Here is a 27,860-nt window from a genome sequence, read left to right on the forward strand (position 1 = left end):
CAAGGACAGTCCGAACAACAGGGCCACAAATTGAACATAATAGTCCTTGGCCTGGAGAACTTCTGGTGCAGAGAAAAGATTGGGACAGGCAGGTAAGCATCACTTATGTCCGCTGATGACAGAAAATCCCCCTAATGTACCTGATACAATATGAAGCTTTTGTATCTAGAGACATCTGTTGAGATACTTGAGATCCAATAAAGGAACATTGCTGTTTGGCTTCAGGACTATAAAAAGGTTCAAGAAGAAACCACAAAATCTTGTCATTTGTAACTGGAATGATCATTTTGCTGAGATGGGAATGATCGAAAGCCTGCAAAAAAGTAACAATGTTTTCTCTTCGGCACCACTGCCCAAATTGATTAGGCAAAAGATACAGGAAGCTTCCAAATGCAACCTGCACCCCTAAGTGGAGACCAAGAGAAGGACACTTCACTAGGCAGGTAGGAACCCTTTTAATAAGATTGCACTCCTTATATATGGATACCAGAAGGATACCTGTGAACAAAACATTCTTGCCTCAGGATCCATCACAGCGGGCAAGGTCTCTCAGGAATTGGGCTCTGGACTGTCTAACACCCTGCCGGAAGCACCTTGTGCCATTGCTACTGTGCAGAGTTTTGTGCACACCCAGGGTTCAGTGCAAACTGGTAACATTACAGGTAATCACCATGCCTCGTCCTCTTCCATCAATGCAGAGACGCATACCATTCTTTGAAGCCATTTGCTTCCAACACAGAAGCAGATATGCGATTCAGCCCATCGGCTGCCATTCAACACAGCTATAGTAACAGATCTGGATAGTAAGTAAAAAAAAAAAAAAAGTCATGCATCCAAACCTGTTAAAAAATTCAAGTCTCATCTATAGCCCAAAAACTAGTGTATAATACATTAGGGTAGACTACAAAAAATAAAAAAGTGCACTACAAAACCGCCTACAGAACACTCTGGGACTCGAGGAAGCAAAAGGCTCTGGAACTAAAACTGCTAAAATCAAATATATAAAACAAAATGTAATACCTCTTCTGGCTAGACTCCTTGTAATGTAAAATTGGTAAAAGGGAGACCACTTATAGCTTGTGTCAAGTAGACAGAACTGGCAACCTGGGCAGATTTAATGGCCATAGTTCCAACACAGAAGCAGAGAGGTTTGATTTTCCCATGTACTAGGGCTGAATGATCTGACAGATTAATTTGCTACCTGCAATTCCAATAGTTCTAAATAAAGTTACCTATACTTACCTACAGAAAGCATTCGCCACATCACAGGTGGATTTGAGAAACAGGCAAACACGTCATCCGTACAAGTAAAGTTTGTGAGCAGAGGAGAAAGGATGATCTGGCCACGGCATGGGCCCCACATGTATACTTGTCCACTCTGCGTCTTGGCAGCAGAAGTATGAGAGGAATGGCAAGCTGCAATCTCCACAATACTGCAATGGGCAGAAAACGCTGTATTAGTCATTGCATATAACCACAGCTATTGAAGTTTATTAGATAATAGTCATGTAGTTAGGCCAAAGCATTGGAGGGAATTAAATCAGGAGTGGGAGATTAAATCAGTTCTCCCTTATTCAGCCTCACTTTATCTGAACCTCAGTTTAGGTGTGTCAGGGGTCACTCAATGTCTTGACATTTGTTGCCCAGTCAACTGCTTTAACTAAGTGCATAAGATCAATTGCGCCATATACTTGTGTACACTTTTACCAATTACAGAGGTGGTTTCACAAAAACTTTAAATTCTCCCAAAATGCACATCTGTTCCCAGGGTTTCAAGTTTTTAACTTCTAGCATACAAGGTATGCTACATACCCCCTTATCAGTGTCCCACCCATTCAAATTAACCAAACTGTTTCAATAATTGTGATTTTAAAAAACACATACTATAGAAAAGTCTGGTGGTGTTATGTATTTACCCATTAAAATGTGCTTTTGAGGAAATCTACTGTCAGTAGGATCCATCTGTATACAATCAATTCTTATAGCGCTAGCTCCCTTTATATGCTCATGCCTTCCGAAAGTGCCACCTGCCATTCTGGTTCCAATATTCCCCTAAAAACCACCGTACAACTTAACCACTTCAGCCCCGGAAGAATTTACCCCCTTCCTGACCAGTGCGTTTTTTGCGATTCGGCACTGCGTCGCTTTGACAGTTGCGCGGGTGTGCGACGTGGCTCCCAAACAAAACTGCCGTCCTTTTTTTTTCCCCACAAATAGAGCTTTCTTTTGGTGGTATTTGATCACCTCTGCGGTTTATTTTTTGCACTATAAACAAAAAAATAGCAACAATTTGGAAAAAAAAAAAAAAACGCATTATTTTTTGCTATAATAAATATCCCCCAAAATTATTTTAAAACACATTTTCTTCCTCAGTTTAGGCCGATACGTATTCTTCTACATATTTTTGGTAAAAAAAAAAAAAAAAATTGCAATAAGCGTTTGATTGGTTTGTGCAAAAGTTATAGAGTCTACAAAATAGGATAGTTTTATGGCATTTTTATTTTTTACTAGTAATGGCGGCGATCAGAGATTTTTATCGTGACTGACATTATGGCAGACACATCGGACATTTGACACATTTTTGGGACCATTGTCATTTATACAGCAATCAGTGCTATACAAATGCACCGATTCCTGTGCAAATGACACTGGCAGCGAAGGGGTTAAGTATGTCCTGCGGAGTGTTTAACTGGGGGGGGGGGCGTGGCTACATGCGACACGTCACTGATCTACTCCCGATCACAGGGAGCAGAGATCAGTGACACTCACTAGGCAGAACGGGGAGATGCTTGTTTACGTTAGCATCTCCCCGTTCTTCCTCTCCGTGAGGCGAACGTGGGTATCCCCGCGGCGACAGAGTCCGCGGGACCCGCGACCCGACTCACGGAGCTCCAGAGCGGTGCAATGGCACGGCGGCAAATTTAAAGGGACATACGGGTACGCCCATTTGCCCAGCCGTGCCATTCTGCCAACGTACATCTGCGTGCGCCGGTCAGGAACCGGTTAAGGCCCCTTTCACACAGCCTGGATAAGGTATTCTCAGCAGGGGATCTGTCCCATTGATCTCCTGCTGAACCAAGCGGAGCAGCCGGATGACAGGTCAGAGTCCGCTCCACTTATGCAGAGTGGACACGGACACAGCCTGGTTTGCTTTATGGGCAGTCGGATGTAAACCGGCTGTCTATTTACACCCAACTGCCCTTGGATCTGATTCAGCCAGATGAAGGGTGAACGGATTACCTTCCGTTTTTGCCTGATTGGATGCATGCGGGTGTAAATGGACACAAGTCCATTCACATCTGCCACTCCATAGAAAATGGGGTCTGATCGGCTCCACCTGAAAATACAGAAAGACCGCTCATGTTAAAGGGGCTTAAGTCTTAGTGAAATCAAATTCCTGACCTGAAAGCTGGGGGTCAGTGACTCTAAAAGGGTCAAATAATGAAAGAAAGAAAAAAAAAAAAAAAAAAAAAAAAAAAAAAAAAAAGCCCAGTAAGTAGTATTTTCAGGAAAGGTTAGCAGCAGCCTCCAAATTTCACTCAGTACACATACCTTACAAAACCTACAAGTGCCTATAAACCACTTGCTGACACAAACTCTGGGGTAAAGCCCTGAACGTCTGAGCCAGAGCAATGGTTCAAGGGCCATTACTCACCATTAACTACCCCAATAACCTGTAAAGGCTTCTAAAGCCTCAGCTATGAAAAATTTTAACCAAATCGCCACTTCTCAGGTGCATGCAATTTTGAATTCATAAAACCCTAAAGTTTTAGGATTTTTTTCTGAAAACTTGTTTGATAAAAGGCTGCACAAATATTAACACTACACACATTAATAAAAAGTGTAAGAATTACACAAAACATCCAGCGCTGCTCTGTACAATGTAATGACAATTAGTCCATGGATAAACACACAGCCTGTGTTATAACATCAATTCTAGCAATAGCAGATGAATGTAAAGGGTTGGATAAAAAATAGATCAATGAATTAATGGAGTGGATGGAATGTGGTTCATCTCTGCAGTTCCCATAAGATCTGGGCAGGATCACCTCAAAGCAGGAAATGGCAAAGAGTAGGGCACCAAGGTTAATCCAAAGCAAAACCAAGGTGTTTTTTGCTTGGTATTAACCTCAAACACTCCGCTTTTTGCAATTGGCTGTAAATTGCATGACCTAATTTTTTTTTTTTTTTTTTTTTTTTTTTTTTTAACAGCCATTTTATTCTTTAGGGCCTTTGCTTTCAGAAAATATATGTTTGGAGGTTCAAAGTACCATATTTTTCGCACCATAAGACGCACTTCCCCCCCCCAAAAATGGGGGGGATGCCTGTGCGTCTCATGGAGCAAATATAGACCAGCACCCCCCTGCCGCATACCGAGCCAGCTGCTCGGCTCCTCAGCTGTGGGTTGCCTGCTTCTCCCTGTCAGGATGGGAGCGCCTGTGGCAGGGAGCGTGCTCCCCCTCCTTCTCTGGGCAGAAGGTGCTTTCTATTCCCCCTCCTTCTCCGGGCAGTGCGGGCTCTGCGTGTTCTCCCCCCCTTCTCCAAGCAGCAGTACGAGCTGAGTAGATCAAAGAGAGCGGGCTGTGTGCATTCCATGCCCTATCCCTTCTGTCAGCAGTGGGGGTGGGGATAATTAAAGCAGTGGCAGGACTAAGCAGCTTGCAGAGGGGGAAACTGACAAGCAGACAATCAGAGCCCTTTCACACTGGGGCGGTTTGCAGGCGTTATTGCGCTAAAAATACCGCCTGCAAACCGACCCAAAACAGCCGCTACTGTTTCAGTGTGAAAGCCCGAGGGCTTTCACATTGAAGCGGTGAGCTGGCAAAAAAACTCCTGCAAGCCACATCTTTGGAGCGGTGAAGGAGCGGTGTATTCACCACTCCTTCCCATTGAAATCAATGGGGCAGCGCAGCTATACCGCGGCAATACCGCGACTATAGCCGTGCTATGCGAGTGGTTTTAACCCTTTTTCGGCCGCCAGCGGGGGTTAAAACCCCACCGCTAGCAGCCAAATACCGCTGCAAAAACAACGGCAAAGCAGTGCTAAAAATAGCGCTGTTTTACCGCCGACGCCCCCACTGCCCCAGTGTGAAAGCAGCCTTAGTGTGCAGTAACCACAAGCAACTGAATGGTGAATGGTAATGTGTAGTAACCTCAGAGTATTTAGTGGGAATGCTTCAGCAGTCCAACTATTAGTTTTTATTTATTTTTATTCCGTATGTTTTTTGGCTCTGCACAACTTCTGCATACTTTCAGCTATAAAAAAAAAATATTCAGCTTTCAGCTAATGATGGGACTTCAACTTTTCTACTATTTATACTTTTTAAAATATTAAGCTTTTTAAACACTTTTTTTGAACATTGAAGTAAATGAGAGCATGCTTAAATCCTTAAAATCTTCTTCCGCTCCCAAAAGTTTCAGCTCCTTCATACTTTCACCTACAGACGCCAAACAAACTTTAAAATGTTCACAAAATATTCAGCTATCTGGCTATATCTTTTCAGTTTTATATCTTTTACAGTTTTTGTGAAAAAGCTGTTTAAGATTAGTGATCATTTCAGGAAGTTTTATTGATTAAACCGTGTGTATTGGGCTGCTTAGAGTGGATGACGTCATAGCTAGAGCACAGAGCCTTAAAAAAAATTATCTTAGTTCCTTCTCTATAAAATTGCTCTCACGCCCACAAGATCTACTTGTCACACACAATTTATACATCATACATATTTTTGTCTAGTTTCAGGCAATGTGCTCAGTTTTGTGATACGCCTTTTACTTTTGGCTGGTTGAGCTTCCAAATGACAAGAGTTCTACACACTTTCTTCCATTGACTGTCCTGTATAATATTCTTCCCCTTTCCCAGCAAAACGCACAGCCAACTTCTTTTTTAAATCGCTGACATGCCCACATTAACATTTTTCACTAAGGCCCTGTGTCCAACGGTGAAGTCGCTGTTTCCATAGCATGTACTGTTGTGGATTAAGACTTGTTTGAAGGGCTCTCACACTGTCTCACTCACTAGGTGTGGGGATTAATGATCAAAAAGCTTTTCAAAAAACCTTTAAATATTCCACATCTTTCCTATATTAGTGGTGTTAAACCTTTTTAATGAAATTCACGTTTATTTTAAAACCATTCCTACTTTTCCAACTATTCTCAATTCTTTAAGAAAAACTTGCAGATTTAAGCTATTCATCCAGTTCGCTTTAGCAATTCAGCATTCCCACTCATTTTCTCCAGGAAACAAATTTGTTTTTCTCCTCTAAAACCTAGGTGCGTCTTATGGAGGGAAAAATACGGTAATTTTCTAAGAAAGAAAAAGTTGACTTTACATGCGAGAGAAAAAAAAAAAAAAAAAACGGCCAGTGGTTAACACATTGGGGGGGCGGCTGTAGAAGGAAAAAGGAGGTAGATTAAAACATTACCGCTCATCTGTATCTACTCTCACTGGAGAGAGCTGGTTGCTTTTGTTGCCAATGCCCAGCTGCCCATTCATGTTTGCTCCCCAGGAGTAGAGATAACCCTGATCCGTCAGGCCCATAGTGTGGCTATAGCCACATACAATCTGCAAAAATAAAAATAGGGTTTTTATAACAGCTTACCTGTAAAATCCTTTTCTTTTGAAGTACATCACGGGACACAGAGCCATATTAATTACTATGTGGGTTATAGTCCACCTTCAGGTGCTGGACACTGGCACACCCTAAACAGGAAGTTGCCTCCCTATATAACCCCTCCCACTACTGGGAGTATCTCAGTTTTGTAGCAAAGAAATACACGTGTATACTAGAAAGAGGGGCGGGACCTCTGTGTCCCGTGATGTACTTCAAAAGGAAAGGACTTTACAGTAAGCTGTTCTAAAAATCCTATTTTCTTTAATCGTACATCACAGGACACAGAGCCATAGTAATTACTATGTGGGAAGTCCCAGAGCAATGCCAACTGAGGGGAGGGAGACAACCAAAGTAGGGCACCATGAGATCAGAGGATTTATACTGCTGCCTGCAGTACACTGCGCCCAAAGACATCCTCATGTCTTTACATCCACCAGATAGAATCTGGTAAATCTATATGGATTGAAGACCAAGTTGCCGCCTTGCAGAATTGAGCCATAGAGGCTTGGTGATGCACTGCCCACGAAACAGCCCTAGAGGAGTGCGCTTTGATTTGAGAGGGTAGAACTACCTCTTTAAACCATAAGCTTGAAAGATTGCTTGTCAAATCCATTTAGAAATAGAAGATTTTGATGCTGCCTATCCTCTTTTAGGACCTTCAGGCAACAAAACATCCGTTTTCCGAATCTGAGCAGTCGCCTTTAAGTAGACTGACTGCTCTCACCACATCAAGAGAATGTAGCGATTTTTCTTCCATAGAACAGGGTTCTGGAAAAAGAGAAGATAGAACAATATCCTGGTTTAGATAAAAATATATTACCTTCAGTAAAAAGGACGACGACAATACTACCTTATCCTTGTGAATAAAAATATGGCTCTTTACCTGAAAGAGCAGCCAATTCTGATACCCTTCTTGCAGCAGATATGGTTACCAGAAAAAAAATATAGTTTCCTTGTCAAAAAAGGACCAAGGGAATTTGTTGTATTGGCCCAAAAAAAGGCGGTTTTGTAACGCCTACAAAACTAAATTCAAGTCCCAAGGCTTCAGGGGTCAGATTAAGCCGTGTCACCCCCTGAATAAAGTTACGAACCAAAGAATGCGAAGTGGTCATTGAAATAAGACCGATAAGGCCGAGACCTGTCCTTAGAAAGCACTCAAGGCCAGCCTCATTTCTCACCCCAGAAAGTCAAGGATTCTACCTTTGACCCATTTCCAGGGGTACAACCCCTGGTTTCACACCAGGAGACATACGTTTCCCAGACTCCATAATATATAATTATGGAGGCCGGCTCCCTTGCATTAACCAAGGTAGAAACTACTGAATCTGACAGCCCCCGCTTCTTCAGAGTGTGGGTCTCAATAGCCAGACTGTTAACCACTTCCCTACCCGGCTATTGTCAAATGACATCCACAGATGGGATCTCCCATCCTGGGTGGACATCATGATGGCCTGGGCTTCCCGGCCGCCTAGGGGGCGCAAGCGCCCGCCGCGTTGCTCGGGACCCGGTGCGTGTGCCTGGCGGCCGCGATTGCACGATTGTAAACACACAGATCCACGTCCTGTCAGTTGAGAGGAGACCGATCTGTGTTCCCAGTACAGCGGAACACTGATCAGTCTCCTCCCCTTGTATGTCCCCGCCCCTTACAATTAGAATGATTCCCTAGGAAACATATTTAACCCCTTGTGTCCCCCTAGTGGTTAACCCCTTCACTGCCTGAAACATTTACACAGTAATCAATGCAATTTTATAGCATTGACCGCTGTATAAAATGTGAATGGTCCCAAAAATGTGTCAAAAGTGTCTGATGTGTCCGCCATAGTGTCAGTCACGAAGAAAAAAAATAAATAAATAAAAATAAATAAATAGCGATCGCCGCTATTACTAGTAAAAAAATAAATATTTTTGTTTTAAAAATGCCATAAATCTATCCCGTATTTTGTAGACGCTATAACTTTTGCGCAAACCAATCAATATACACTTATTGCGATTTTTTTTTACCAAAAATATGTAGAAGAATACGTATCGGCCGAAACTGAGGAAAATTTTTTTTTTTTTTTTTTTTAAATTGGGATATTTATTATAGCAAAAAGTAAAAAATAGTGTGTTTTTCAAAATTGTCACTCTTTTGCTTATAGCGCAAAAAATAAAAACCGCAGAGGTGCTCAAATACCACCAAAAGAAAGCTCTATTTGTGGGGAAAAAAGGACATCAATTTTTTTTTGGGTACAACGTCGCACGACCGCGCAATTGTCGTTTAAAGTGCGACAGCGCTGGAAACTAAAAATTGGCCTGGGAAGGAAGGGGGTGAAAATGCCCTGTATTGAACCAGTTAAATTTAGGGTTTGTTAAGTAGGATGGAACTCCGGACCTTGCGAGAGAAGGTCTGGCCGTGATAGTAAGGTCCATGGATTCCCCTACTGCCATCTTTACGATCTCTGCATACCAAGATTTCCTGGGCCCCGCTGGGGGCCACAAGAATCAACGACTTCCCTTCCTGCTTGATCCTGCGAAGAAGTCGTGGACGCAGGCAGAATAGGAGGGAATACATAAAATCAGTGAGAACCAATTCCACGGGAATAGCAAGGTATCTGTCCCACATGATAGCGGATCCTTTTTTCTTGACACAAAATTGTCGATTTCTTTGTTGAACCTGGACGCAAACAGATCTAATGTCTGGGATCCCCCATTTTTGACAGGATGATATCGGGTGAAGGAACCATTCTCCCGGGAACAACTGCTGGCGACTCAAGTAGTCCGCCTGCCAATTTCCTATTCCTAGAATGAAGACTGCCGACAGGCAAAGTACATTGTTTTCTGCCCAAGATAGGATATGATTCACCTTTCTCTGGGCCGCACAACTTCTTGTGCCCCCCTGGTGATTAATATAGGCCATTGCTGTGGCATTGTCGGATTGAAACCTGGCAGGACAATAACATGAACTTAACGTTCAGGCTCTCAGGACCAAAAGCTCTGCCTGAATTTCTAAAATGTTAATGGGCAAGGCCCTTTCTGATCTGGGCCACATCTCTTGGACAGTTGCCTCTTCCAGTACTGTTCCCCAACCTAAACAAAAAAAGTTGGCATATGTTGTTACCACTTCCCAGGTAACTGAAGGAAGTATTTTCCCCTTAGTAGATTTTTGGATATTAAACATAAAACTGAGGCTCCGGCGCACCCAGCCTACAGCACCTGGTATTTCATCAACCTCACCACGATCCCCTGAGGGAATTAGTCTTCTCCTGCCCCTAGTTCCTCAGTTTGAGGGTCCTGGGTAATGGAAGAGAACCTGTCACATTTTGACCCACACTGGGATGCGATTAAAGTCGCTAAACTTTTGTTTTAAAATATCATAAAATAAACAGGGGCTACAGTGTTAAAAACAGTTGCAGACATTTCATGGCCCTGATGTTCACTCTGACCAGCCACCCCCTCTCAGGGGAGGATGCCATTTGTAGAGATGAGTAGGCTTTCCAGAGCTTGAGGGAGACCCGTTTAGCTCTATTTTGGGAGCGTTTCAACCCCCCCTTCTGACCATAGCCCAATGCACAAAGCAGAGGTACTACCAGAAGAAATCGCATCCACTGCTTGAGCAATAGTCCAGCCACAGCCGCTGCTATTAATGCTCAGCCTGATGCAAATAGTAAATGTGTCAAATAGGAAATGTCTTTATCACCAAAACCTTTCATGCTCCTCTTTGCTCTTATGTCTCGCCGACAATTTTGCAGCCAGCATAAATATTCTTTAAAAAACACACTCCCACGTTAGAGGACGCCAATGCCGCGCTAAGCCCCACCCCCACATCGCGCCCCCTCCTTTTGCAAAGAAAAAAAAAAAGTTTTCCCGCGCAAGCACGGGCCTCCGATCCGACGGGATCAGCTGAATGAGGGAGGGAAGGCATGGAGGAGACCTGTAAGCTGCTGCCGTGTAGGGCGGTGAAAGAAAAAGACATTGCCTATCCTTTAGTTCTCACTTATACTCAGCCTCTTGGAGGAGAAGAGTACAGCTCAGGTGGGGGTGTCTGGAGGAAGCAAAACCCTCCAAACTTACCGGAGGTCTGGCTGCTAGCCGGAGGAAAAAAAAGTCTACTGCTTCTGTGACACAGCGTGACTAAGCGAAGCATGAAAAGGTACGTGTTCCATACAGCCCCCAGTGGTGACACTTAGGCATAACATTTACTTTAAGGGAGACATTTCATAAGAAAATTTAAAAATTCCTTAGAAAAACTCCACTTACCTTTCCCGCCGCAGGGTTTTCTGTGGTAAAACTAACAGACCCAATCTTCACCCTTCACAGTGGGTTCCGTTAAACCTTCAGGAACCGGGGACCCTCGGGAAAGCCACAACCCTAGACCTGTAAAAAGCACCCCGCCAGTAAAACTTTATGGCCTTAATACCAAAAGTACTGGATCCTGGGGTCCAGCTCTCTAAAAAGAAGCGTTACAGGCAAAACCTCGTTTCTTCAGATACGAGGCCCGGGTTCCATTCGATTAGGCCTAAAAGACACTGAATGGATCTGGCTGCATAACAAGCCCCAGCAACGATTGCTCCAGAGGAGCTCAGCACAGCACATCTTTACTCGTGACCAACACCTTAGACACCGGCGAAGAAACAGATACTCCCAGTAGTGGGGGGGGTTATATAGGGAGGCAACTTCCTGTTTAGGGTGTGCCAGTGTCCAGCACCTGAAGGTGGACTAAAACCCACATAGTAATTACTATGGCTCTGTGTCCCGTGATGTACAATTAAAGAAATAATGCTTTTTTTCCCCCCTCAATAAGTCTAAGGTTACAGATCCAGTATTCATATAGTAGAAGAACCAAGGCCTTCATCTGTTCAACAAGCACTAATAATGGTAGTATGACATGTTTTTTATTTTGCACTAATCACCAAATCCCCCTGACGCAGCCAAGTAGGATCAGAAGATCCTTTCCACAAGCACCAACAGCCACTGTATCCCTGGCCAACCAATCACTGAAGACTAGAGCTGCACGATTCTGGCCAAAATGAGAATCACAATTTTTTTGCTTAGAATAAAGATCACAATACTTGCGGCGAAACATATTTGTTTAGTTAAATTCATGAAAGTATTTTTTTCCAAAAAAAAAAAAAAAAAAACTCATTTGAAAGACCGCAGCGCAAATACAGTACGACATAAAATATTGCAACCACCACCATTTTATTCTCTAGGGTCTCTGCTAAAAAAAAAAAAAAAAAAAAAAAATTTTTTATATAGATATAGTTTGGGTGTTCCATGTAATTTTCTAGCAAAAAATTATGTTTTTAACTTGAAGCCAACAAGTGTCAGAAAAAAAAGTTTAGTCTAAGTGGTTAAACTTCCCTCATTTATAGACCGAAGTTAATTCCTTTGATCTAAAAAACAAAAATGTTACAATGGTTATAGTTAGCTCAGCAGCTGAGGAATGTTGTGATACTTGGCAGACTGCCTGTTTTTTTTTTTTGACAGCTGTCGGCTTGACTTCGGCTTCTCTGCAGAAAGAATCGGGAAAAAGCTTGGTTAAGATCTCAAGAGGGAATCAAAACTGCAATCTCGATTAATGATCGTGCAGCTCTAAAGACCATACATATTTGAAAACTCTTCCCACTCCTGTGAGATGCTGGCACAGGGAGTTTAGGGCTGCATACATACATGTGTGTAAAGACATGTAAAGAAATAACCTAGAGGAGAGGTGGGGCCTTAATCGCTAAGCACATCCTCATGCCTGCATGTCTTAGCTAAGAGCACATGGATTCCAAGAAATAAGTGTCACGTGATTCATCTACCCTTAGCTCAAGATGGCCATGGCTAGAAATACTAGGGGAGGTATTTTTCAAAGTAATTTCTCAACAAAATATAGCAAGGAGAAAAGAACGGGTCAGTTTGCTTTGAAAAATTAAAAATGAAAAGGTCAGGATTCAAAAAAGCTGTGGCTACACTTCTCTAAACAGATATGCAACTTCAGTTGTCTATAGATAGGACATTTTTTTTTTTTATACAATTTGAACTGAAAGTAATTTTATGTTAAAGATGCTGATCTAATAGATAAGACATACCTGCACCACACAAACGTGCTGGACAAACACTACTCGACATGGTATTAGCTGGTTTCCAGCATTACCCAGCCCAAGCTGGCCCGTGCCATTGTAACCCCAGCCATAAACCTGGGAAAGTCAAGAAGGGGAAACAAAAAAAAAAAAAAAAAAAAAAAAAAAACAAAGTTAACACTGAAGCAGCACTAAAGATCCCCTCTGGCTCAATGTCACCCCCTGCCCACTTCCCTCTAATTGCCAAAAACAAAAAAGCTAAATGCCTGTTTTTAGCTTACCTTACAGTTGACTGAAATCATAAAGAGTCAGGGAACGCATATGTGATAAAGAGGAGCATCCACAACTGCATCACTCCAACTGTCAGTTATGGAAAACAATCCCAGCCCAAGAAGCACTTTCTCCAGGTAAGTGGATGTATATATGAATATACTGCAGCCTTTTTACCTCAAATGTAAGGGCACCACAATAGCATAATATTGCTTAAAACCACTATTTTATTTTTAAAATGATAGTACACTCACATTTCCATAAAAGGTAACAGGCAAGGTATCTCATAAAAAGGTCCATAAAATGTAGCGTGCTTACATTGTCCGGTACCGCCTTACATGTTCTGCAATATTGCGGCGTCAGAAGTGTAGCGGGCAAAAAACGCAAGCACGTCCCAATGTAATAAAAAAAAAAAAAAAAAAAAAAAAAAGGGAGTGACCCACCGGAAGTAGTCAGTCCGCTCTCATGTGGTTCACCATGCGCTCCAAGGACTGGAAGAGATTGCAGATCGGTCCCGCTGTTCTCAGACCACAATGGGAGTATATTGAATAAAAGAAATACTATGAAAGACAAGAAAAGCTCTCTACTTGCCAAGAAAAAGGAAACCATAACAAAGATAGTATTACACTGTCCTCTATATGAAATAAAACATTGCATAATTCATTCATTCAACATTGCATAATTCCACCAATCTAAATTTTGAAAAGCACGCGAGGTAAACACGCCATCTAGTGGACATAATATATACAATAGTCAAATATCCCATACAGATTCAATTCATAAAAATACATAAAATATTTAAAAAGAGAAAGAGGATAAACAGGGAAAAAAAAATGCGTAAATGAGTAAATTATCAGCAGAACTATCTCATATTGCAAGAGTTATTCAACCATTGTTGATAAAGCAATTGACATCCCACTCTATATTCATTCCAAATAGTGAATAACTCTTAAGGTCATATATCCAACGGGTCTCTATTCTGGAGATTTCCCGCCAGATATTGCTATCCCTCCAATGTGGAGAAAATCTGTCAATTCCCTAAATCAGTGTTCCCTTTGGGTTCTTTGCATGACAAAGCGAGTAATGCTTGGAAACTTTGTTTTGGGAAACCATGCCGTATAGTGCCTAAATGTTAGTTGACTCTGATTTGCAGAGTTCTAATTGTCTGGCCCACATATTGCAGGCCACATGGGCACTGTAAGAGACAATATTTTTTGAAGAGCATGTTATGAATGATTTGATGTCATATGTTCTGGAAGTTACCAGAGCAAAAATTACACACCCTTCTCTCTCAGGGTCTTAATGTTGCAAAACCAATCCTGTTGGTATTGATTCCCATCTCTACCAGGAGTGTTCATAGAGTGACCCATGATGTATCTGTTGTCATAGTCCCCATAACCTCCTGGGGAGTGATCTGTAAGAGGTGCAAACCTATTGAACAAAAGGTGGACCATTCCTCTGTGGGGCCAAATGGCCAAAATTATCACAATTCCTCCCAAATCTGTGGCGTATACTGCCTGTACTCATCGGGATCGGAAACATTAGGTTGGAATCTCTCATTCTGATAGAACGGACCTGGTCTCCTAAAGGCTGGTTTGGATTTAGATTGTCCCTTACGTACATTATTCCAATCTTTGCAGGGTCTGATGAAGCACCAAAGGGGGTGGTTGGGAAGCTAGACGCGAAGACGTGGAGCAGGAGTGATTCTGACTTATTCTTATATTCATCTCCATTTATATAAGGTAACAATTTATCCTTGAGTTCATTAACCTCTGCATCCAATCTGATAAGTTTATTTCTTTTGCGATTAAGAACCGCAACATATCCAAACTAGCATTGTTAAAATATTTGAACCATAGGACTAAATCTTTCATCCTCTTGGGGGTTGACTTATTATATTAGGACATGCTTGCGTTTGTCCGCTACTCCTCTGATGCCGCAATATTGCAAAACATGTAAGGCAGTACCGGACGATGTAAGCATTCTACGTTTTATGGACCTTTTATGAGATTTCTTGCCGGTTACCTTTTATGGAAATGAGAGAGTACTATACATTTTTAAAATATAAAATAATGGTTTTAAGCCATTAATATTACGCGATTGTGGTGCCCTTACATTTGAGGTAAAAAGGCCGCAGAATACTCATACATCCACTTACCTGGAGAAAGTGCTTCTTGGGCTGGGATCACATTTTCCATAACTGACAGGAGTTGGAGTGATGCAGTTGAGGATGGTCATCTAACACATACACGTTCCCCGACTATGATTTGAGAGAGAGTCAACTTCCTCCGGTAAGCAGGATTGCCTCAACACACTCGCGGTGACAAGTGCATTCAATCCCTTTTCACACTGCTGGTGCTGGGACTTCTTTACCAACCTGTCATCCATCATTGTTGGCAGTTTCTGAATAGGACTGTTCATCACAGAGCTTATATTGCAATTTCTCCCTATTATAGATTTGTTTTTAGTGGTTCCATGATCAAAACCTTTAGTGCTGGCTGCCGTGGTCACTGTTACTAGCTTTACATTTTAGCCAAAGCGCAGATTTTGTTTATGTATTTAGCTTACCTTAACCTGCGGTCACGTGAAGCTACAAAGTAATTTTGGTTTACTTCCTGCTTTGGGTTCTTCTTTAGGAATCTATGTCACTACTTGTGTGATGTGGACACTTTATTGGATGGTTCCAGTGGAGTCCTCTCAAAACAAAAGGACGACCTGATGGAAGGGGGTGTGGTGGTGCAATTGGTGACCGGTGGTCTGGGGGGGGGCATTGCAGCATTCGATTAGAGGGGGTGAGAAGGAGGGGCGATAAAAGTTAGTGGTCTGAGTGGAACTTAAATGATCACATGGAATGCATTTAAATGTTAACTTTGATCAAACAATTGCAGTTTTTGACAGATGCTGAACAGTTAAGCACTCAATTCTTTCATCTACTGGGGACACAAGTGTTGAGATCTCTGCACCCAAGTTAGTAGAGCTGCTCATCAGGAATGACCGCTATGAAATGATTACATTCTGGCATTAAATTGGTAATATATTGTGATGAAAGTAATGGAAGTTTTACCAGGCCCAGGAAAGCTACAAACTTGGAAATACAATACCTAGTGCATACACTTGTAAACTATAGAACACCAACAGCATTACAGGAAGCACAACCTTTTAACATCTATACTAGGGATGTGCCGATACCAGTTTAAGACCGAGTACTAATATTTTCTCAAGTACTTGTCAATACCAATTACAGATACACATTTTGCCCTTGGACGCATTTAGCCCTGGTTGACACCAGTGTGGTTTGAAATTGCACCACTTCAGCACGATTTCAAAGCTACAGATCAGTACAATTTAGACCTCCGATTCCATGGCGGCTTGCGTCCTCGTTTAAAAGTCAATGCAAGTCGCAATTGAATTCAGAAAAGTAAAGTAGTGCAGGAACCTTTCAAAGTTGCTGCGACTTGAGTTGCATGATGTGAATGGTTCCATTGGTGGCAATGGGGTGCAGCTTAAAGTCATCGGTTTTAGTATCGGAGTATTTACACAAGTACTCGCGCAAATGCTTAGCATCGGCACAGATACCAGTGCAATGCTAATTAGCAGAACAAACTTATATCTATCACAAGGAGGGAAAAATAAGACTGCACATACTGAACTCACCTGTCCATTGTCTGTAATAGCCATGGAACATGTTGGACCGGCTGCAACAGCAACCACTGTCTTGCTCTGCAGCTGTGCAGACACTTTCCGAGGAGTCTGCTGGTTTGTAGTGGTCCCTGTGCCAATCTGTCCACAATTATTATAGCCCCAGGCATACACCTAAGTTATGAAAACCAAACATTTAGCATAAGGCAATTAACACCCATTTTATTTAAAAGGTGTTTAGAAATGAAAAGGTTCCAATACTTAGACACAAATGACGCATTTTAATTGCAATAATGATAGTAAAGCCTTGTAACTTATTTTCAACTTTTTGGAGAACAGTCATTATGGAAAAATTATGACAACTTTGTGTCCTAAACCTATGGTAGTCAAGTGTGAAGATATAGATTATTAAACTGCACTAGTAATAGGATAGCTGCATAACCATTTGCAATGAAGGATGCATTATTCCAGTGTGACAATCTACCTTACTCACTTCACCCCAGCCTTAATCTGCATATGATTTTAGCCTGCTGAATGCAATATTCATGACTTCCATACACAAAAATGTGTCTCAATTTTTAGGGCTCACATGGGTGCTCAGCCTCACAGCATGAAGAGCTGTATGCAGATAGCATATAGGCGGATGGACATGCATCAGCTTTGCGTCCAGGCCTGTGCACCTGCTCCCGCCAAACATTGCTGTGCGAGTATTCGGCCAATTCTATTCACTAGGGCTGCCTGCATGCATCTGACCACTTTGAGGTAGACTGATGGATCCAACTACAGCCCAGGCAGTGCAGAGCCATTTCCTTTGTGTGCTTTAGAGTGAAGCACAGATGGAAAGACTAGGTCTTCGTTAGGGTGGAAGATTGATACCACCTTAGGAAGAATGGATGTTCTTGGACGTAGAGGCTACCTTGTCCTTGTGAAGCATGAGGCATTGCTCCTTACAACAAGAACGCTTAGGTCAGACATGTCGGACCATGACAAAGGTGATGGCAGTCAAGAAGGCCACGTGCAGGAAAAAAATCATTTAGGGCAATTTCACTCATGGTACAAAAGGGTGGTTTCTGCAGGGCAGAGAGCAATACTGAGGAAGAGCAAAGTGTTGTAAAGGAAGAAGGTTCCAAGGTACACCTTAAAGTAACATTAAACTTTTTTTAATATAACCGGTTATACTTACCTGCTCTGCAATAGTTTTGCACAGAGCAGCCACGATCCTTTTCTGGGATCCCCTGCTGGCGCTCCAGGCCCATCGTCTTCAGGAAGTTCTTCCATGTAAAGCCACTTTACCTGGGGGGCAACTATGCTGTCTTGCTCCCAACCCTCCTCCCGGTCTGCGTCTGACAAAAAGACAAGCAACTGCCCCACTCCCTTGTCACAGGATTTGATTGACAACAGTGGGGGCCAATGGCTGACGCCGCTATCTCTCTGCCCAATGAGGGAGAGCACAGCAGCGAGAGACACTGCTTTGGTGCACATCGATGGATCGGATGTGGTTCAAGTAAAAATGAGGGGGCTGGGGGCTCTCCAACAGGCTTTTTACCTTTAATGCATCAAGGTAAAAATCCTTTAGGCTTTAGAACCACTTTAACTAAAGATTTAAATAAAGGTTTTTACAAAAGCGAGGCCAGAGATTTCTAACAAAGAATGGACAAAAAAAAGCCGGAATATGTGGCACAGTAATCTGATGCTGAAGTGCCTGTACAAACCATGCAAAGAAGGATTTTTAGGTACAAGAGTACATCCGAGGTAGCTTTACTTTCAAAGGGTAGGAATGAGTCTGAGGCCCTTCTGTCCTTTAAAACCTGGGAGTCAACATCCATGCCATTTAGGCTGGAGATTGAGAAAAATGGAATAGAGGCCCCTGAGACCGCAGGAAAGTTCAAAAAAGGCCAAGAGTCTCCTAGTAGTTTAGGTATGTCCCCAGGTCCTTCTAGACCAGTTTGGTGCGGTGAGAATTACTGGTTTCTTCTCTTGCTCCATTTTGTGGCACATGCAATGTAGAAGTTGCATAGAAGGAAAAACCTGAACCAGGAATTATCAAGGCATCCAATGCCAGTGCTAGGAGGCTCATTGGTCCTTGTCACAGAGTTAGCATGTTGTGAATATCCTGGCCTTCAGATTCTACATCAGGGGTTCCTCATCCGACATGTCACGGAAAATATCCCATTCCCCTTGATACAGAAAGTGGCAGCTGAGGTAATGCAACTTCCAGCTGTACACTTCTGGCCAATGAACAGCAGAGATCACTAGACAGTGTGGCTGCATGACTCCTGGCACCCCTCAGGGGTTGTTGTAGGCTACAGCTGTGGCATTACATAGTTACACAATTCAAATCTGGGGGGGATCTTTGGGGGACAAACACACACGCAGACAAAAAACCTGTGATCCAATTTGCTCCAGGCAGGGGAAAAAAGGTCTTCCTGATCCCTTTGGAGGCAATTGGATATTCCTTGTCTGATTGCAGAGATTGGGTGTCCTTGCAGAATGGGGGTCCAGTGTTGCAGAACCATCTTTATCACTCAGAACTATAGGATGCCTCAGCTACATACAGGGCGCAGACTCGCAGCAGCATGGGGATTGCTCATCCTGAAACAAAAATGGAGTCAGGCAGAGTACTGCACAGCAATTAACGGGTCATAGTATTCTTTGAATAAATACAAAGCTTCCTCTGAGGAGAGGCATGCAGATGACCTCAATATTCACCTCAGCCAAGAGGAAGCTTTGTATGCATTCAGAAAATAGAGCTTCCTGTGAATGGCTGAGCCAGACTATTGTTTTGGGAGCAGGATGGAAGTCCCCATATTGCCTCTAGAACACAGTGCTTTATAATGTACGTAACTGATGCTACATAAAGCACTGACAACCACTGCACGTGTAAGAAATCGTCAGATTCCAAGGTGGGAATCTTAATTCTTACGGGGGTAAACCTCTCACTCGCTAACAGAAGTCTTTTAATCAGGAGGTTCCAGCACGAGACTCTGATCCAAAAACACAGACAGGGCTGCTATTTGTACTTTCATGGTGTTCAGAGAAATCCCCTGGTCCACTCCAGCTTGCAAAAATGTAAGTACTACTGGTACCAAAGACCTAGAGATTTCTCTATCCTGGCACCAGTGTGAAAAAACCTCTCAGATTTTTGCGTAGATTTGTCTAGTGATCGGCTTCCTAGGAGGATCTCAATCACTCTTTCAGAGCATCCCTTGTCTGTATATATCCCTCTTAAGAGCCAGGCCATCAAGTTTAAGAACCAAAAAGGTCCATCTCCAGAACTCCAAACTGCTGACTTATCTGAAAGAACACGTCTTTGTTTAACTCCCATTCCCCCTGGTGGATGGGCTGTCGGCTTAGGAAGTCTGCCACTACATTGGTGGTCCCTTTGTGGACCGCCGATATGGACTGGAGGGTTTCTTCGGCCCAACCTAGAACTTCTAAAGCCAATTTTACAAGTTTACTGGACCTTGTCCCACCCTGACAGTTCAGTAAGAGACAGCTGTTATGTTGTCTGAAAGGACTTTGACTTCTAGTCCCGGAATCCTGCCTTTGAACGCCTTCAATGCCTGGCCCACTGCCAGGAGCCCCCTGTGGTTAGAGGAGGTCTTTGCTTGGGCCGGTGGCCAGAATACCTGGGCTCGGAGGTCCTCCAAGTGAGTGCCTCAACCCCAGGCGTTTGCGTCGGTAGTAATCTTCAATGGGCCTAGGGACGACCTGATGCGAGCTCGTCTTTGCCAAGCCACCAATCCAGGGAGTTTTTTTTTACTTTTGCTGGGATGGAAACCTTCCCGTCCAGTGACTGTCTCTGTCCCAAGAGCATAGCAGGAAAAACTGCAGTTCCCTGGAATAGAGCTGTGCCCAGGGAACCGCTGGAATGCAGGTGGTCAGTCCTAGGATTCATAGCCTGTCTGCGAGAGCAGTCTCTGGGTTCCATCAATGTGGAAACCGCCATTACCGCTTGAGCCCTTGTATCCACCAAGTAACCCAGGAAGGTCTTTATCTGGGACAGTTTGACCCGGTTCACTATCCAGCCTAGAGTCTCCAAGGTGAGAATCACTTTGTCTACATCTGTTCTCACCTGCTGTAAAAGGACCGTAAATCAGATCGTCTAGATAGAGTATAAAAAGGGAGAGCCTCTGAAGATGCAGGTAAGCTACTGCCTCTGCCAGGACCTTTGTGAATACCCTGGGACTTGCAGTTAAACCAAAGGGGAGAGCACGGAACTGCCAATGCTGTATCCTCTTGCTTGTAAGGATTGCAAATCTTAACAGGGACTGATGTTCCAGGGCTATCCGGACATGGAGGTAAGCGTACCTTAAATCTATTGTAGCCATGAAGGCATCTTTCAACAGAGGTTTGCACACACTGTATATGCTCTCTAGTCGGAAGCTCTTGTCGCAGAAACTTGTTCAGTTGCTTGAGATTTATCAGGCAAAATTTCCCTGATGGCTTCTGGACGACAAAAACCTTGGGAGTAAAATCCCCGATAGAGCTGTTCCGGTGGTACAGGGATGATTACCTCCTGGCCCGCTAGATCCTGTAAGTTGTCTAGCAACCCTGCTGCCCTTAAAGGATACTTGGGTGGATGGGTCCGTATAAAATTGTGGTGGGGGGGGGGGGGAGAAGTTCCAAACGATAGCCTATTTAGAATCTGCAAGATCAAGGGGCTCTTGGAAATCCCATTCCACGGACAAAGTGAGAAAGTCTCCCCCCTACTCAGACACTGGCATCACTTCGACTGTTTGCTGGTGTCTTTGGATCCGGAAAAGAGCAGACCACCTTTTTATCTATTCTTATCATTCCCCCCACCTTCTGGTCTTTTGGTTTTGAATTGGCCCTAGTTGGGGGGGGGGGCCACCCAAAAAAAAAAAAAAAAAAAGGCTTCCTGCCTTTCTCCTTCCTGGCTCTCACTGGGAATTCCCCCCCCCCCCCCCCCCCCCCTTTCCAGATCGTGAAAGGACCTGATGCAGGCCAGGCCCAAAGAGCCATGACCTAGACATATGGTCCCCTTCCCACGACTTGACCCAGATGGCCCTGCTTGCTGAGGAGGGCCGCTGACTTGGCCGTGGTACTAATAGCTTCCACTGCCACGTCCACTGGGTATGCCACAGCTTTGCTTACGATCTCTAGCAAGTCTGACTTTCTTTGAATTGTTCCCCTTAGTGATATGACTGGAAAGTCTGTAACCAAGCATCCTTGCTACGCAGGTTGGCGCCAAGGCTGCATTGGCATCCCATGCTCTTCGCAGTAGCATTTCGGACCTTCAGTCTATTTGGTCCTTTAGGTTACCCGAGTCCTCGAAGGACAGATCAGATGTCTTCGAAACCTGTGAAAGGGCTACATCCAATTTAAGGGGTCTTGAAGAATTTCTTCTCTTACCCAAATGGAAACCTCCTTTTCCATGTCTTGAGTTAAAGGACTTTCTTCTCTGGGTCCTTTAATTCTCTCAAAACAACCTCTTTGAGGGTCTGGTGGATTGGAAAGCCCCTTTGACTGAGGTTTCCCCAGTCCCCTATACATCTTATCCCAGGCTGACATCTGAGTTGGAGGCTCCTGGATGTCCTCAGAGGCGTAAATTGCCCTGAGCAGCCCATCCATGTTTTCCACGGGAAAGAGGTGTCTATGGTGCTTGGAACCCTCACTGTCCTGGCTTTGACTGAACTTTCTCCTTCTAAAAAGGCGCTTCGGTCTGACCCAGAGGTGAGATGAGGGAGGTCTCTGCAGGGTTCTCAGGCTTCTAGCAGATGTACTCACCTGAAAAGTGGTACGCTCCCTAGAAGACAGGGTCTCTCTGTACGGAGAGGAAGTCCCCCATCACTGCTGAGATTTCCTTGCCTGACAGTTTGTGGATGCATCTATAGCAACCGACTTCAGTTTTGTTTTTTTTTTGTTTTTTTTTTTTAAAAAAAAACAAGTGTAGCTTCCGGGAAATGCAATCAAGAACTGAGTTGCAGGGGGAAGGTAGGGGCCTTTCAAACTCATGTGTTAATTGCGTTTCCTGTCATGTGAACCAGTCATCTCAGGTGTGCAGTCCTGGAAGACGACTAGAGAAAAATCTGCTTTTGTCTAAAAAAGCTAGAATCAGATGTAGAGATTGGTCTTAGAGCCAGCTTCTGCTCCGGTGCAAGAGGCACATGGTCACTGACATTAAGTATTGCATGGGCCTTCAGCAGACAATCAACCTGTGGTTATGAAATTATTATTATTCATGATTCTATAGCGCCAACCGTTTGTGCAGCACCATAGCATCTCTCTCTCTCTCTCTCTCTCTCTCTAGTCCAGGTGTAGACCATCTAGTGGTAGATCCACATGGCAAAAAAAAGGCTGGAGAAGTGCCTAAGAACCTTAATGGGGCTCTAGGTGGCAGTAAAATGTGCAACAAGTGGTATGATGCAACATCTGGTCCCTCCAACTAAAACCAAGCTCCGAGTGGTTGAGTATTTATCATATTTGTAAAAGTTTACATTGTAACAAATAAAAATCAAATCTATCCCTAGTCTTACAGTAACAATCAGATGCATACAGGGTGACCCTGTCTTAGCCATCCATGACACTGGACTGTCCATAAAGTTCAGGCTTTGCCCGTTTTGGTGGGCATCTAAAGGGAGTGTGTTTCATAGGGATGGACCACAGCCCTTGAGCTGTATAGTTGCCCTGAGACCGATTACACTGGTTGTACCTATGCAGGACCCCAGTGCTGGAGAAATACATTACAGGCCAACCTCACAATGTGGAGTCTGGGTAAAGTTCACGATTTACCAAGGCTGTGTCAATCTGAATGCACCACTTCTACGGCATTAGAAAACAGTGAGAATTTGATTGAAGAATCCAAAGATTATGGACACTGAAAAAGCGCTTGACCGGGTAAGCTGGCCATGTATGTTTGCGGTGCTCAGACACATCGGCCTGGGGGAAGTGATGCTTAACCGAATAGCCAGAATTTATTCAAACCCAACAGCCCGAGTAAAGGCCAATGGAGTCCTATCGGACCCCTTCCCAATAACAAATGGGACGAGACAGGGATGCCCACTTTCCCCGCTCCTATTTGCTCTCTCCCTGGAACTCTTTCTATCCAAAATTAGATTGAACCGACATTCAGGGGATATTAATTGGTCCTTTGCAACACAAGATCTCGGCCTATGCAGACGACCTGCTCTTTTCGCTAACCAACCCAGGAGTGTCCCTACCAAATCTACTCGCAAAATTCGAGATATACGGGAAAATATCAAACCTTAAAATAAATTTTTCCAAATCGGAAGCAATGGGGATATCACTACAGGCCCATATTCTTCTGAATTTACAATCAAATTTTAAATTTAAATGGACGTCCTCCGCCCTGACTTATTTAGGCATGAAAATACCACCAGATCTGTCTCACATCTATGGGAGCAACTCTCTCTCTCCCCCCCCCCCCCCCCCCTCCTAGCCAAGACCAGAATATTGCTAGAAAATTGGAATAAAGGGTTACACTCCAGGTTTGGGAGGTGCAATTTACTCAAAATGAGTATACTCCCAAAATTTTTATACCTCTTCCAGGCCCTACCGATCAAGATACCTCCCATATATTTCAAACAAGTACAAGCCCTTTTCACCCGTTTTGTTTGGGCTCATAAAAAGCCTCGCATCCCAAGATCTCAACTATCCACACCAAAACATTATGGCGGCCTAGCGCTACCAGACGTAAGGAAGTACTATCAAGCTACTCACCTAGGTAGGGTTCTTGATTGGTGCCGTTACAGGGACTCTAAGTTGTGGGCACAAATAGAACACCAAACCATTATACCTCTACGATCTGCGATATGGTGTAGTGACTCTCCCTGCAGAATTTAAATCCCATCCTATCATCGGAAACACTATAAGACAGTGCATTCAAGCTACCTTACACACCTCTCTAACTACCAAAACATCACCTTTAACCCCGATTCTAGGTAACCCCAAGTTCTTTCCTGGACTCTCCTCTTCGCAATTTCAGACCTTGAGAAGATCCAATTATGTTTTAGCGTGACAATTTGTGCAACAAAATAAATGGCCCTCCATCTCAGAACTAATGTACCCAGTAAGTCCGTTTAAACTTCTGTTTTGGGATGCAGCACGAATTCACCATTTTCTCCAGACCTTCCCAAACCCACAAAGTTACACCAGGCCTTTGACCACGTTTGAAGAATTTTGTAAAATGGAAGACTTGATAATGACAGCTCAAGATAGACAGGAAACCATGGACTCATTGGAATATATTCAAGTATTCAGAAGAGGGTAAATCCCTCCTTAGGAACTAAAACCCTACCATTTCATACTGATCAACAACCTACAGTAATCATCGTACACAGGGATTCACGTATCTGAACGCCTAATACACACCCCCCCCCCCATCTCTTTTTTTCTCTTCTCTGGTGGCTGCCTCCTGACTAGGGTATTCTCTCTCTCTCTCTCTCTCTCTCTGCATTACATGTACTACTATAATGCAATGTCGGGAGGCTGCGACCCCCTTTTGTTATATACCACTGTGGTATGTTGTGGGCTCTGCCCCTCTCTTTTCTATTGAAAACTAATAGAATATTTGAAAAAATAGAATCCGAAGATAAAAAATAAACTAGTTAACCTACAAGCGATTTCTCCATGAAGGAGAAAAAGTCCATCACCTTAGTACACTAGAATGAGACTAGAATAAGGATTTGTGAAGTGGGGCAGGATTACAAGGGAGGCACCCAAGGGGCAGGTCCTCAAAAGCATTGCCAAATGTCCAATCACCTAAAGAAAGCTCAGGGACTTATGAATACTTTGCCTGTGTAACGTACCATCAAGAGAAGGTTTTTGGTTCTGGAACAAGGGTTAAGCACTTTAAGGTCAAAGCAAAAAATGCAATTCTGCAGCAGGTGACACTTTGTCAGCAACAAATCAACATTCAATTTACATTTAGTGATGGATTTCAGCAGTGTTTTGGGAAGCAGCGGAGTAATTTAAAACTAGAGATTGTGGAAGGAGAATTCTAAGGGATGCTTCTGCTGGCAAAATGTTAATATGCAGACGGCCCTGGTTTTCTATAACTGAAAACCCTTCTCAAATGTCACTTATGGTTTGTAAACACAGCTGGCTCTGCTTTTACCAAAGGCTTTACAGAGCTTGAGGTAGTTTCAGGCATCCCTAGAACTTTAGGGTTTATTATGGCAAGAGTTTCATCTATGGCGACATACTGAAAAGGGGTTTCTGATTTCTCTACAGGAGTAGTTCCGTATGGTCTAATGCTAAAAATCAGTGCTTTTACAGATGTATATGTTACAAAGCAAAATTAGTGTGAATAATTTTTTTTGATAATGTACATAATTACCTCTCCATCCAAGCACAGGACCAGAGAGTGATGGGAGCCGCAAGCCACCTGCACCACCTTCTTTGGTATCAGTTCAGTACCAATATGGACAGGAATTGTACCCTGGACTGTATTGCCATTCCCAAGCTGATTATATCCATTATGTCCCCACGCATACAGCTCTCCATCTAAGGGAAAAAAAAAAAAGTTGTAAGCATTAGTAAAAAAACACTTTAAGACCCACCCAACTCATCTCTGCACTCACAGAAAGCATTAGCCTCAAAAAATATTTACAATGTAACCCCTTTGTGACAGAGGGTATAACAAGGTTTATGAATGAACACAACTTTTCAAATTGGCATGTAAAAACCGTACATTTCATCACAACTTTTATTTTTTTAGGACAAATTGGACTCTTGGTGATAAATGGTAACGGATATCTATTGATTTTTTTTTTCTTCCATCAAAAGTAAACCTGCCCCGAACTTTTTTTTTTTTTTTAATTTAGCTGTATATATATTTCTTCTCATTACCATAATGTACCAAAGAGCAATCCAAAATAAAGCAGCGATACACCGAATGGAAATTTGTACCGAAAGACAGTTTAAAAAAATTTAGATTTTTATATATAAAATTGTATTATATGTGACATTTTAACCACTTAAAGGGGTTGTAAAGATGTTTTTTTTTTTTTAAAATAACAAACATGTTATACTTACCTTCACTGTGCAGCTCGTTCTGCACAGAGTGGCCCCGAACCTGATCTTCTGGGGTCCCTCGGCGGCTGTTTCAGCTCCTCCCCGCAAGCATTTACCACCTTCATGCGAGCTCCCTCGCACGGTGGTGAGTGCTTGCGGGCGCGCTCCCGTGATACAGCCGGCGGCTATAGCCGCTCGCTGTATCACTCGGCCCCGCCCCCCGGCGCGCCGCGTCATCGGATGTGATTGACAGCAGCGCGAGCCAATGGCTGCGCTGCTTTCAATCCATCCACTGCAGCCAATCAGCGACCAGGCTGAGCTGCAATGAAGCTGACGAGGAGCGAAGATTCGAGGCGTCAGGTAAGTAAAACGGGGGGGCTGGGGGCGGCGGTACTGTCAAAAGTTTTTTCACCTTAATGCATAGAATGCATTAAGGTGAAAAAATTTTTACCTTTACAACCCCTTTAAGGACCGGAAGTATTTACCCCATTAACAGGCCATTTTTTGAGATATGGCACTGCGTCACTTTAACTGACAATTGCGGTCGTGTGACATTGTACCCAAATAAAATATGAAAAAAAAAAAAAAAAAAAAAAAGGTCTTCATCAGTTTAGGCCAATATGTATTCTACTTTTTTTTTTTTTTTTAAACCAAAAACAATATAAGCATATATTGATTGGTTTGCACAAAAGTTATAGCATCTACAAAATGGGGGAATAGATTTATGGGATTTATTTATTTTTTTTTTTTACTAGTAATGGTGGTGATCAGCCATTTTTAGCGGGACTGCAACATTGCTGCAGACAGATCGGACATTTGACACTGACAGGGGAAGGGGTTAACACTAGTGGTGATTAAGGGGTTAAATGTGTTCCCTGGAAGGCAGTGTACGCGCGAGAGAGCGCGATGTTCCTGATCACTAGGAACAGACGATCTCTCTCTACTCCCGACAGAACAGGGATATGTTTGTTTACATTGACAGATCCCCGTTCTGGCACTGTGGAGCGCTCGCAGGTGGCAAGCAGACATCGGGGGAGCCGATGCGCGTGGTCGGCTGCCGCAATGTCTGCTGGCCACCCGCACGCCCACCATCTATTGCACAAGGCGACGTACAGCTACGGCGATTCGTGAAATAGAGCCAACCTGCTGCAGTATAACTGCAACGGCTGGTCTTAAAGTGGTTAATTTACCACTTGCTGACCAGCCGCCACACTAGTACAGGAGGTCGGCTCTCCTGCGCGAACCGACGTACCTGTATGTCAGTCCGTGCATGTGAGATTGCGGGAGCTCGCCTGCC

At 43.4% G+C, this 27,860-nt stretch overlaps 1 protein-coding gene across 2 annotated transcripts in view; it reads right to left on the bottom strand.

Annotated features, from left to right (window-relative positions):
- Window positions 1-27,860, bottom strand: part of RCBTB1 (RCC1 and BTB domain containing protein 1) — a 74,825-nt gene that overhangs the window by 26,466 nt on the left and 20,499 nt on the right. For both annotated transcript variants that reach the window (XM_073613165.1, XM_073613164.1), the window contains exons 4-8: window positions 25,887-26,053; window positions 16,580-16,738; window positions 12,665-12,772; window positions 6,423-6,562; window positions 1,243-1,433 (exon numbers count right to left, since the gene is read on the bottom strand). In XM_073613165.1, coding sequence (XP_073469266.1) covers window positions 1,243-1,433; window positions 6,423-6,562; window positions 12,665-12,772; window positions 16,580-16,738; window positions 25,887-26,053 — 765 coding nt within the window. The remainder of the gene's footprint in view (window positions 1-1,242; window positions 1,434-6,422; window positions 6,563-12,664; window positions 12,773-16,579; window positions 16,739-25,886; window positions 26,054-27,860) is intronic.

This window comes from Aquarana catesbeiana, linkage group LG02 (assembly GCF_042186555.1).
Source record: "Aquarana catesbeiana isolate 2022-GZ linkage group LG02, ASM4218655v1, whole genome shotgun sequence".
Lineage (NCBI taxonomy): Eukaryota > Metazoa > Chordata > Amphibia > Anura > Ranidae > Aquarana > Aquarana catesbeiana.